The sequence below is a fragment of the Catharus ustulatus genome, chromosome 1 (assembly GCF_009819885.2).
Source record: "Catharus ustulatus isolate bCatUst1 chromosome 1, bCatUst1.pri.v2, whole genome shotgun sequence".
NCBI classification, from domain to species: Eukaryota; Metazoa; Chordata; class Aves; order Passeriformes; family Turdidae; genus Catharus; species Catharus ustulatus.
In genome coordinates, this window is record NC_046221.1 from 143907561 (window position 1) to 143920543 (window position 12983).

Sequence of the window (12983 nt, forward strand, 5' to 3'; positions counted from 1 at the left end):
TGGGCTGAGGGACTGTGATTGGGAGCTGACAAGGGCACTTTCACTTTGCTGTTTTTTCTCTCACTAAGGCATTTAGATAACAAGTGAGACTGGAAAGGGCACTCTCCAGGTGCCTGGGCTGCTGAATTGGCAGGGCTTCATTTGCTCTGCTCAAAACAGTCATTTCCACCAGTCTTTGATTTGTCTCTGGTTTTACACAGCCTGACTGACCGGAGGAGATTTTCAGCCGGAGGAGACTCTACACTGAGGAAAGAGTGGTATTAATAATTAGTGCCACTGTGTGTTGTGTGCATGCACAGGTGCACATGTGTGTGACTGGTCTCGTTAAGAACCAATTTGTGTTGAGATCGTTTTATTGCTGCTCTGCTGCAATTCAAAGAAAGAGTTGAAAGGACTCAGGAGTGATGACAGCTGTAGCGATAGAGGTTTTGAACAGAGTTTCCTATTAAGTGAATAAAACCCCTACCTTTTTCACCTGCCGTTTTCAAAAGCTGGGATGCATTTGCCTCTGTGAAGTGCGGAAGGGACTATCACAGCTCCTCGCAAAGCAGGAGTAAATCGCCCTTATTTTCACAATGGCATGGGGGCAGTCAGAATTTTGCTGTCAGTCAGCTCTCCTTTGTCTGCCGGTGTGGATCAATTAGATCGATGCTGTCATGACAGCTGTCTGAGAGCAGAGAGGGAGAGAAAAAGCAGAAAGCCTCCCAAAGCCGTGTGGTTTCCCCTCCCGTGCTGTCCCCACCTCGGGGCGCGGCGCTGCCGGAGCCGGCAGGGCTCAGCAGCTGGAAACTCCCTCCACAGCTGGCAGGAACTCCCTCCACAGCTGGCACGAAACTCCCTCCACAGCTGGCAGGAACTCCCTCCACAGCTGGCACGAAACTCCCTCCACAGCTGGTAGGAACTCCCTCCACAGCTGGCAGGAACTCCCTCCACAGCTGGCACGAACCTCCCTCCTCCACAGCTGGGATTTCATCAGCGCCTCCAACCAGCTGTGAGACAGCAGCCTCGCAGCCTGTGCGAGTGCCCTGGAGCCTTACAGGGATCAACCCATCTGACAGGTGACTTTACAAAGACTGAAAGCCCAGGTGCTGCAGGGGCAGTGGAGGACGGAGCAGGAATGGGACCGTGACCACATGGAGAGTTCTGGGGCTGCAGCTCAGCCCCGCTCTGCTCCACCGACCCTGTTGCAGGGGACCATGGCAAGCAGGTGCTGAGATAGAGTGCTTGGCAGAAGAAGCAGTGGGCTGGTGGAGATGGAGAATGGCACAGGACAAGAGCAGAACCAGACTGGGCTGCCACTATCGAGCCAGGACATCATTACAGCCGAATACCAAGTGGTTACCATCCTCTTGGTCCTCGTCATCTGCGGACTGGGCATTGTGGGCAACATCATGGTGGTTTTGGTGGTGCTCAGAACCAAGCACATGAGAACTCCCACTAACTGCTATCTGGTGAGTCTGGCCGTGGCAGATCTCATGGTGCTCGTGGCTGCAGGACTCCCCAATATCACAGAGAGCCTCTACAGATCCTGGGTGTACGGCTACGTCGGGTGTCTCTGCATCACTTATCTGCAGTACCTGGGAATCAACGCTTCTTCTTTCTCCATCGCTGCCTTCACCATTGAGAGGTACATAGCCATCTGCCACCCAATCAAAGCTCAATTCCTATGCACCTTTTCAAGAGCCAAAAAGATCATTATTTTTGTTTGGGCTTTCACCTCCATGTACTGTATGCTCTGGTTTTTCTTGCTAGACCTAAATACAGAAGCCTACAAAGAGACTACTGTTGTGTCCTGTGGCTACAAGGTCTCCAGGAGCTACTACTCTCCTATCTACATGATGGACTTTGGCATATTTTATGTTTTGCCAATGGTATTGGCAACTGTCCTCTATGGTCTGATTGCTAGAATACTGTTCCTGAACCCTGTCCCTTCAGACCCTAAAGAAAACTCTAAGACCTGGAGGAACGATGTGGCTCACCAAAGTAAGCCTGTGAATTCCAAGATGGGTAACAGGAGTTTCAATAGCACAATTGCTTCTCGAAGGCAGGTAGGAACAACTATTTGAAATGGCTTTCTGAAACCTAAACCACTTGTTTTAAAGCTCACTTGTCTGGAGCTGTGGAAAAAGGTAAAATATATTCTTCCTTTTTCTAAGTAGTCAAGTTTAAAATCAGTGATAGACATACATACATAAAAATACGTATTTTTTCTTGCCTGTACATTATTATCTACTGCACAGACCAAAAAAAGGGAATCAGTGTTTTTTATTTCCTATATCAGAAAGCAATTAGGAAGTGTCAATTATGAATGAAACATTTTTAATTACAATTTCTTTATATTACAACTTGTTAGTAATCTTGTCAAATATACAAAGTGACTCATGACTTATTTTTGAGATTTGAAGGGAAGGAACTAGCCTGGGAGTTTTGGAGACTTGAGGTTGAGTCCCAGCTAAGGCACTATGTCACTCAGCAAATTCAGTCAAGCTGTAAATTTTCCTGTCTCTAACTCTCCTGTGAAAAGTCTGTTTAAGGAAGTCTGTATATAAATAGCTTTGTAAATGCTAAATATCTTTGTTACTCTGACTCCCATAAAATATTTTTATGTATTGATGGCTCAAAACTGAGTCATAGGTTTGACTAGCTTCTTTTTATATTGTTGAATACCTATGCTGTTGTGTGCAATAATACCAGTGAAATATAGTTAGTAGATTAATTTCTGGCTATTTGCAGTAAACCACAAGGTGTGCAGCAGGTACCACAGCTGGTGCAGTGATGGGAAACACAGGGTGCATCCTTTGCAGCTGGCTCTGGGGATATTCTTCTTATTCTTTATATTCTTCTTATTTTGCATCAAATGCTGCTGTTTATGAGAGAGATCATGTTCTCTTATCACAGAGATGGTGAAGACCTCAAGAGTTAATTGAGCTTCCTTCTATAGCACCAAGCCCTCAGAGAGCATAGAGCTATGCTTGGAAACACACAGAAGAAATATGTAGGCTAGGTTATATTTAATTAGGTTACCAATTACAGTTAATGGTCAGATAGGAAGTGTTTAATGTTGGTTTTCTTTGTCCCTTAATTAGTAGAAGAAGATAATCTGCTCTTCGAGTTCTCAGTATCACTTTATGCTTGATTACATGTGCTTGAAAAAGATAAACATCACTTGAAAAAGATAAATTTTTTACACTGAATGCTGATGAATATGGACACTGTTATATTATGAAACCAAAAAGTGAAGATTATAATGTAATATCTTTTATGTCTTGTAAAGACAGCCAGACTTTCTCTAAAAGCCTAAGCAACCTGATTGCTTAAAGCAATGAGGCTTCATTATAAGTAAAGCTAGAATTTGCATACAGTACAACACAGGAAGCAAAGCAAGGATAGTGTGGCATCATTAGTAATATTTTTTTGTATAATAGCAGCATGCAAAAGATAGGCAGTGGTGTAAAATGAGAAACAACAAGTATATATTAAAAAAAATCTAGAATCTCAACAGTTAGTAAGACACAAAAGGGAACATTTTCTGCCATGCTGACAAGGACATGTATAGCTGACAATAGAGTCTGGCCTGACAGTGAGTCCTGCTGAAATGTGAAACTCTGTGTCTTCTCAGATCTGTGTTTGCATTACAGGGATTGAGTAGTGTACAATATCCAGCATGTGACCTGTAGAAAAGGTGACTGAAAATGTAGTGTGCATTTCCAACTTCTGTAGCAGTTCTCATATTTATCCAAGAATATTTCTATAAAATTAAATGTATGCATGTTTCTGTAGGAGGGTTGGCTCCAGTTGAGAATGGGGAAGAAAATGGGAAGTGCTCCTATTCATGGTCCAAGACAAGACAGGCAGAAAAATTATCAGCTGTTGTCATGGGCAGTGCAGACTTGACTTGGGGATAATTAATATTGCCAATTTATTGCCCACTGTTATAGCCACAAGCTACACTCAGTCCCTTCCCTGCAGCAGCCAGCAGTGTGGGGCCAGAGCTGCAGTCAGATTGCAGAGGCTGTCTCTTGTCACTCCTTTCTTCTCACCCTTTTCCTCTATTTCAGTGTGGGTCCTGCAGCACACTGGTCCCAGATTTTTTTCCTTTTCCATTCATAGTATAAATACTGAATTACATATTTTCATGTAGGTTTCATACTTTCCCCAAAGGAGTTCCTACTTTCCTCAGTTATCAAGGGGACTGAGAAAAATAAATACAGCCTTACATAGCAAACATGTCGGTTTATACTTGAAATCCATCTCACTTAACAGCATGTGTAACTCACAAAGTTAGTTGATTAGTCCAACCAAATCATCTAGGTCATCATGGCTATCAGGGTCAGTTGTAACAGGTAGATTGTCTCCCCAGAGAAAGTCCTCTCTGAGGCAGTGTTGCAGCCTGTTCCCCAGAGAAATCCCTCTGTTCTCTCTCAGCAAAGCAAGCACAGATTGCAGCTTGCAGTGCAAGATAAGTTTTGCATGGCTTACATGAAATCCTCAATCTTATCACTTGGTTTCAACTTGTGCTGTCAGTATATCAAGACATTAATCCTTCTATTTATTTAATCCTCCTCCTCATTGCACAACTTCTTTTCAATTATGAAATCATAGACTGGGATATACAATCTCTGTGTGTTGCAATGAACAAAACCAGGCACAAAAAGAAAGATGTTATTGCATGGCTTTAAAACACCAGAGTGACTATTGCTTTTACCTATCAGTGTAAGAAAGATTAATACTCAAAGGAGAAGGAAGCAATACTAAACTGTTTGTACCAGGATAATGAAAATGTTTTATAAAAACATTTCTTTAGAATGAAAATATTTTGGAGTAGGAGGGAAAAGGAGGATACTGGTTCAGAATTAAAATATTGGGACTCTGTTTAGTAAAATATATTTTAAATATTTTTTAGAAGATCCTCAGAAATGAAAAGATAGGGCTTAATAATGTTTGTATGCAGCCAGGACCATATTCAATCTCAAGTACTTTGTTATCATTCAAACTACTCTTGAAATTTTCACTAAGCTGAAATTGCTCAAACTCTTTTTGCCATGTTTTCAATCTCTCTAACTAAGAATTGTTTGTAACCTGAGCATAGGACACACAGTGCACAAGAAAAGAGCAATCAGTTTATGTTTGCCTTCACCCAAGCAGTGAATTAAGGATGTAGGGCTGCTGCTTTCAGGGAGCTTTGGTGTATTCTTACAAGGAATAAAAACCACGTTCTTTTAAAATCTGTCTGCTTAGCACTCCACTGATGTCAAATAATTAGCCTCCTCCAAATATATGTTTAGTTCTGTTTCCTATGAAGTGATTTGAAAAAGGGTATGGCATTTTACTTTAACAAAGAGGACCAAACTTTCCTTTAAACAATTTTTTTTGGCGTGGATAAGAATGCAGCTTTGGCCTCAGTCATGTATTTAGATAATGGGTTCACATATAAAGCAAATTGAGGTGAATTTGTGTCAGAAGCCCTGAGTGGTGCCTCACCCTGCAGTGGAGTGACAACCCATGCTGGGATAGGGTAATCCTTACCAGAACACCTCTTTGGAGCTGCTGCCATTGGCACAGAGGTCCTGGTCTGAGGTAGCTGAGCATGAAGAACCACTCCAGAGCCAGCTTATGGATATTTACCAGTGAGCAGAAATCTACCTGAACTCAGGGCTCCCCATGTGCCTCAGAGACAACCACAACTGGTCAGATGGATCAGGAAACTGAGTTTCTGACAGGCAATAGAGATCTTGTGAGAGGTTTGTGGTTGGCAGCTTTGGAAGGATATCAACTGCAGACAATTTAAAATTATAGTGAATTTTCTTCGTTATCCTGCATGGACTGAACCATCAAGAGATGCCACTCATTGGGTCTGCTTCTTCTCTTGCACTGAATGTAGACTCTGTGGAGGCATATGAGTACGAGCTGGTTCATTGACCTGAGCAAAATGAAAACCGGCTCTACAGAGTGCTTAGTTTCCAGCATTAGAAGCTTATGGTGTTAGAAAGAAAATGCACATCCAAATGCCAATATACACTAATTCAGCTAATAATTTTCATCTCTCTCTATATATATAAAATATATATTATATATATATTATACATTATATATTATATATGTATTATATGTATATAAATATATTTGCTGTATGTGGGATACAGTCACTTGAGAAGTAACAGTCTTTTTTCATTGCTGCACAGTGAATTACAGTGAATCACTCTGAATTACAGTAAATTCACGAATACAAGCCGCACGGACTATAAGCCGCATATCCGGTGTGTTGACAACATTGATGTCTTTGTTAATAGATAAGCCGCACCCGGAATATTAGCCGCACTTTAGTTCGCAGCGAACTTTCACAAAGTCGTCATTTAGTAACACAATCGCGGGATCGCCGGGGCTTACTGGCTTACTGCCAACCTCGGAAACATTGTTTCCAAGTGAAAAAAGACACAGACAATAGCTGCAGTAGCACCCTTTATTTACAAGCCGAAAAAGACACGAACAATAGTGTGGTCATTTTGCGAGCATTCCCAGTGGATCTGCGTTGCCTTTAAACAGCTGCTCAGCCACGCGGGCAGGCAGCTGAGCTCCGAGCGGAGCCACATCTCCGTGCTGGCACAGACACCCCGCTCAGCCCTGCGGGCGAGTGCCCCCTCCACCCCTCTCCCTGCGAGCTGAGCGGCCGCTCTACCCCTCTCCCAGCACGACGAGCGGCCGCTCTACCCCTCTCCCAGCACGACGAGCGGCCGCTCTACCCCTCTCCCAGCACGGCGAGCGGCCGCTCTACCCCTCTCCCAGCAGGGCGAGCGGCCGCTCTACCCCTCTCCCAGCAGGGCGAGCGGCCGCTCTACCCCTCTCCCAGCAGGGCGAGCGGCTGCTCTACCCCTCTCCCAGCACGACGAGCGGCTGCTCTACCCCTCTCCCAGCACGGCGAGCGGCCGTTCTACCCCTCTCCCAGCAGGGCGAGCGGCTGCTCTACCCCTCTCCCAGCACGGCGAGCGGCTGCTCTACCCCTCTCCCAGCAGGGCGAGCGGCCGCTCTACCCCTCTCCCAGCATGGCGAGCGACTCCCCCAGCCCTCTCCCTGCGAGCCGAGCAGCCGCTTCATCCCTCTCCCTGAGAGCCTAGCGGCTCCCCCCTCCCTCTCCCTGCGAGCCCAGCCAGTCCCGCAGCTGCACAAGACTGAAAACACTTTAAAAAGTACAGAGAAATATCACACACTTTTATCAAACTGCCGAGGTAACTCACCGAGGTAGCTCACCCCGATAACAACCCCCGCCCCTCAGTAAAGCCGTCATCCACAGGCAGGCAATAAGCTGTTCTCTGATTGGTTCATCATCTGAACACCGGGAAACCATGGATTTAAAACTGTTTCGGCTCGGGACTGGTCTGGTATGATATTAGGTAAGGGCAGATATCACATTTTTGTCCATAGATTAGCCGCACCCAAATATTAACCGCACTTCCGGGTTTCCACCAAAATTTTTGTCTAATTGCTGCGGCTTGTATTCGTGAAATTACTGTACCCTCTCCTTGACAGTAAGAATAATTTCCTTCTAGTCCAGATTCAAGCTGATAGCTGCAACACTGCAAATGATCCTCTGAGCAATTTTTCCTGAAAGAAATGTAAATTGCTAATGACTGGTAGGTACCATAATGGAGTGCCCTGCTGAGCTTCTGGTAGCAAAGTACTCTGATGCCTGTGTAGGCTGTTATGCACTGAATGCCTGAGCTGATGGAATACATCTGTTGGTTTGGCTCTGTCCCATTGCTCACCCAGGCTCCACAACTGGTGGCTTTCTTCCTTTAAATGTGGATTATTTTCTACAGTGAATGATTGCTCTGCACTGAATGGATTTGCTGTTTGGAGGCGCAGGCTGGAGCTGAACTGGAGGGATGAGAGCCAGAGCGGGTCAGTACTGGGTCAGCTCTCTCCTTGCCACCATGTTCACAGGAATGGCCCTTTCAGAAGTGGAGACAGAGATCATCCTTTCAGTTACCTGAACATTCATATTTGTATTTTGCTCTATTACAATGACTGTGCGCAGAAAATTAGGAAAAAAAAAACGTCTAGAAGTCATAATGAAATGTATCAGTCAAGTGACAAAAAAGGAGATAGCATTTCTCAGTCTTATTTTTTACTTCCACTGAACACAGCTGTAAAGAAATCAAAAGTAAGGTTGAGGGAAGGAGAACAAAATTCCAGCCTTTGAATATATACATTTGAAAACTGATAAATAGATAAAGATACATCAAATTTTAGAGTAACTTTGATTTTCATTACATTCTTTATTATAATAGCTATAACAAACCAAACAAACTGGCTTAAAAGTGTGTCTTTCTAGACAGATAGGAAAAAATACATTCATTAGGCAATGGGATGGCAGGTTTCTATATAATGATCTTATCTGGTCAGAAGACAGGACAATTATACATTCACAACTTCAAACTAAAACCCACTTCTAAAACTAGCATGTGTTTCTGAGTGATCTTAGTGGAGTTATCTCCTCTTGAAACTTACCAAGCTACAATCAAAGGAAGCAGTTGTAGCTCACCAAAGTGTGTGCCAATACTTTCTATTTCACACAGGTAACCAAATCACCTCCTGACTTCCATGAGGCATCCCATGACACATTTCTGTGTACTTTCTACTTTCTTTACTAATATCTTTTAAACTTTCTTTAATGTAGAGACAACTGAATACTGTCTAGACTGGAATTAAATTATTTACAAAATAAAGACTCATTTTAAAGTGGGTTTAAATAATTTTTTATTATTTCTTGTTCACTTCATTTCAGCTATTCTGGGTATTCCCAAAGGTTGTTATTTTCTTTTTTCAAAAGAAAATTACATAATAGAATAAAGTTCTGGATAAAGTTCTTATAACAATCAAGTTTTATTGATAATCCTTTTTTTCCTGGTTCTGTAAACTTTATTTGACTTTTCAGAGTAAACATCAAATAATGAAGGTCAAATTAAATATTGAGGATTTGAGGAATATAAATTAATCTTATTGTTCTCTTTTTTCCTTATTTTTGGCTGTGGGAAATTGTTTTAGGCTGACTGTTAAACCAGATAACCTAAAAAGTTTTCATGTAGTAATTTCACGATTATAAGCCACACCATTTTGACTAAAATTTTGGTCTGAACCCAAAGTGCGGCTTATAATCAGGTGCGGCTTACATATGGACAAAGAATGAAAAGTTGCTGTTTGGAGGACAGGTGTCTGCTGAGAAAGGCAGGAACTTCTCTTTGAAATGGAGAATGCAAATCCCCTCACCCCAAATTATTATAATTTTGAAATCAAGGGGCTCTCAGGCAAAGATATGGGAATTAGGAATAACAGTTCTCTTCTAGGGAAATTAAAATAGAAATAGTACTACAAAGGAACAAACTCCAAACCCTGACAAAGTCAGAGTACAACCTGACACCCCGTCAGGCAGGGTGTTGGTAGCAGTCCCATTAAATGGTGGTTGCAGTCCTCTTGCAGTGACAGATGTGATTCAGTTGGAGCAGTGCTCCTGTACAAGGTGCATTTTCCCTCTAAAGGTCCAGTGGTGATGTGGAGAAATCCAGTTTTCCTCTGGAGTCCAGTGGAGAAAGGGGCTCCCTTAGTGTCCCAAAACCTCTGTTTTTATCTTGGTAAGAAATGTTGGGCTCTTCCCCCTGGCTGGAGCAACTTCCAATGGGATGCAGTAATTTTATCAGTCACACAGTGGGACTCAATGGGCCATTAGCAGAAAATGACTCTCTGGAAGAAGGATGGGTTGTGAAAAGATAAAGAACAATGCCCTGCCTGATTTCAACGGATGGCCCATTAGCAGAATATCTGCTGTTGAGATAAGGATCACTGCCCCCACCCTCAACAGATGGTGATAGAACAGATACCTTTTATCACATCCTGTATTGTGACGTGCGGCTTATAATCCGGTGCAACTTGTAATCGTGAAATTACTGTACTCTACAGGCTATACTAATCTAAAGGAAGACATCTAATGTGTTTGGAAAAAAATACTTTCTATCATTTTTTTTTCCATTTGAATCAACACCCTCTTCCAGGACAAGAAGTGGAAATGTCTAAGGTCCACAACAGTTACCTTACTCAGGTATTATCTGGAAAGAGTAATTCAACAAAAACTAGGAAGAATTTGAAACTAGATTTTTGTTTTTCCTACTGAATCAAATATTCATCAGAAATTCCTACTGAAGGATCTGTCCAGAGTTTTGGTTTGGCCCCAGAGGTGTAAGAATTAAGTGTTATTGCAAAGGGGGTACTGACCTTGTGTCTCTCTTGTGTCTCCCTCTGTGTTCCCTCAGGTTACCAAGATGCTGGCCGTGGTTGTGATCCTATTTGCATTCCTATGGATGCCCTACCGCACCCTGGTTGTGGTCAATTCCTTTCTCTCCAGACCCTTCCAAGAAAACTGGTTCCTGCTATTTTGCAGAATCTGTATTTATTTAAATAGTGCCATCAATCCTGTAATTTATAATCTCATGTCCCAGAAATTCAGAGCAGCCTTCAGGAAACTGTGCAACTACCAGCAGAAACAGGAGAAGAAACCTGCCAGTTACAGCATGGCCCTAAATTACAATGTCATAAAGGATTCTGATCATTTCAGCACTGAGCTGGAAGATATTACCCATACCTACCTGTCCTCTGCAAAATTGTCCATTGGTGATACGTGTTTGTCATCCAAGGTAATACATTTCAATACCAATTAATACATTTCAGTGTCTGCTGTGGAGCCCTCCAGAAGCAGAGCATGTTGCTGGGCATGGGGCTGTGCTGGGGCAGCACCACAGAGGGCAGGGAGAGGCTGTCAGTGACAGGCCATGCACCAAGTAGGGCATGGCAGGGAGGGACTAATTTTCATTTGGTTTTGCAGATGATACGGGAGTATAAATTTTTTTTTTTTCTGTTTGCTTCTTCTTTCCTCATTTTCCAGGCCTGATGCCCACCTTATTCTGAGTATGCAGCCATACAAGAGGTTTGGATGCTCTGTTCCCACCAATTGTATGAATTGTGAGGACCTTTCTGCTCGCAGACTTGCAGAAGCTGCCATAAATCTTTAAATAACTGCATCTGCTCTACAAGAAAAAGCAGCATCTCGGGGAGTGAAAAGAGTGTATAATTGAGGCTAACTGAATTAAGTAGTTAACACAACCTCACTTTAAGCAGGTGAGCTGGCTTCAGTAGAATACCAAAATCCTTCTTCCCATTAACTGAAGAGTGATCTGTGATCTCAGAATGAGCAAGGACATATCCATGGACACAGAGTGGGGCAGTGGAAGGGGAGAGATGAGGAGAGGAGCTGCTCTAATGTGTGGCTGCACCGGGCAGTACCCGGGGGACCTCCCAACAGCAGCCAAAATTGCTGCTACTAGCAGTAATTACCTGCCAATGACTCCCTCATCCCGCTTCTGTGCAAATCTCATTGCAGCCATCACAGCACACTTCAATAAACAGGTATCTGATGGCAAAGAGCAAAAAGTCTTTCTTTGGTTTATTTTTTACCTTGAGCAGCATGAAATAGGAATGAATTTGCAGCAGGGAGCAAACAAATTAAAAAGTCAGTAAGAGCACCTTAAGTCATTTAAAATATCTTATTTTTTTCAGCAATCAGGTTTATAGATGTACCAATTTAAGTGTAAGTCTCAGCTATTACTGAATCCTGTTGGAACTTGACAGATATTGAAGAGCATGCAACAGGCTTTTACCAGCTCCTTTTATCTTGGTTCAATACCAATTGTGTCTAAGAGTGCTGGAAGGGGTTTAGAGCTTTAATATCGATAATATCTGGGGAAAAGAGCAAGATTCAGAGAAAAATGACACTTTAAAAAGTATCTGTTAAAATACTCTAGGACATAAATTGTTGTCAGAAGAGAAGTCATTGTGGCTTTTTACTTGCCAGCACAACCCCTTCCCTGCTCTTCCCTCACAGGCCCATGGTAAGCAGCCTGGGGCCATAGTCTCCCTGGTGTAGCTGCAGACAAAATATCCTGTATTGCTTTGGCTTTGCTCTAGACCAGCTCTTGTTCTTGCTGCAAATACATTTTCTCACTTCTGTGCAGCAGAAGCTCAGGAAAGTGCCTGTGTATTCCTGCTTGTCATGAACATTTTGCACAGCTTTTGTACATGACATTTAAAAACCTGTAAAAAACCCGATTCACAGAATTGGCTGATTTGGAAGGGACCCAGAAGGATCATCGAGTCCAGCTCCCAGCCCTTCACAGCCCCACCCCCAAGGGTCACAAACCTGCCCTGTGTGGGTGAGAGGTAGCCTCTACAGCATTTTGAGGTTTTCCTATCCAGTATTCTTTGCCTACACAGCCTCTTCCCTAATTCAAGCCACTTTAATATTCAACCATATTTTCAAACTTAAAGAGAACTAAAAATACCCTGATAGGCCTCAGTTTTTAATTTTAAAACCATGAACCTGTGTCTGCTACATCCAAAGGACTCTGTTGGGCATTCTCTACATGGCAAGGAGGAAGCAAAAAAAATATCTCTCACTGGACATAATCAAGAACCATCTGGACTCAGCCCTGTGCCATGTGCCCTGGGATGACCCTGCCTGAGCAGGAAGTTGGACCAGATGACCCACTGTGGTCCCTTCCAACCTTACTCTGTGATTCTGGGATTTTGCAAACAGCCTGTATCCTGCTCTGTCTGCCTCCTTGCTTTAACTCCTGTTTTACTTTTGTAGAGCTGCACTTTCCAGGAACCTTCCAGTCTGGCAGAGTGATGGCAGGGCATTGAAGGAACCAACAGCAAAGAGGTTTTAACCAGCAGTGTAGGTGTGACAGAATTCCAGAAGCTGACAGAGCTTTGTCTGGAGCAGAGCCAGCACTGGGACCCATGCAGGCCAGGTTGCAATCTTTCCCAAATCCTCTGCATTTTCCAGCTTGCCAGGTTATCTATCTGAGCAGCACAGGCCACCAGGCAGGCACATGCAGTGGGGTCTATTTCTGTGCAGATGTCTGAACTCCCACAGGACA

At 43.2% G+C, this 12983-nt stretch overlaps 1 protein-coding gene across 1 annotated transcript; it reads left to right on the forward strand.

Annotated features, from left to right (window-relative positions):
- The first annotated feature begins 769 nt into the window (after positions 1-769).
- TRHR (thyrotropin releasing hormone receptor) lies at positions 770-12545 on the forward strand. The gene is made up of 3 exons (XM_033081763.2): positions 770-2048; positions 10302-10682; positions 10931-12545. The coding sequence occupies exons 1-3, from the start codon at positions 1254-1256 to the stop codon at positions 10934-10936; spliced, it is 1182 nt and encodes a 393-aa protein (XP_032937654.1). The 5' UTR covers positions 770-1253; the 3' UTR covers positions 10937-12545.
- The last annotated feature ends 438 nt before the right edge of the window (positions 12546-12983 follow it).

What these genes read in the sequence shown, in the direction of transcription:
- TRHR (XM_033081763.2), top strand. Translation starts at nt 1,254, where the DNA reads ATGGAGAATGGCACAGGACAAGAGCAGAACCAGACTGGGCTGCCACTA. An exon ending in CAATTGCTTCTCGAAGGCAG is followed by an intron (nt 2,049 to 10,301) that starts GTAGGAACAACT and finishes GTGTTCCCTCAG; the next exon opens with GTTACCAAGATGCTGGCCGT.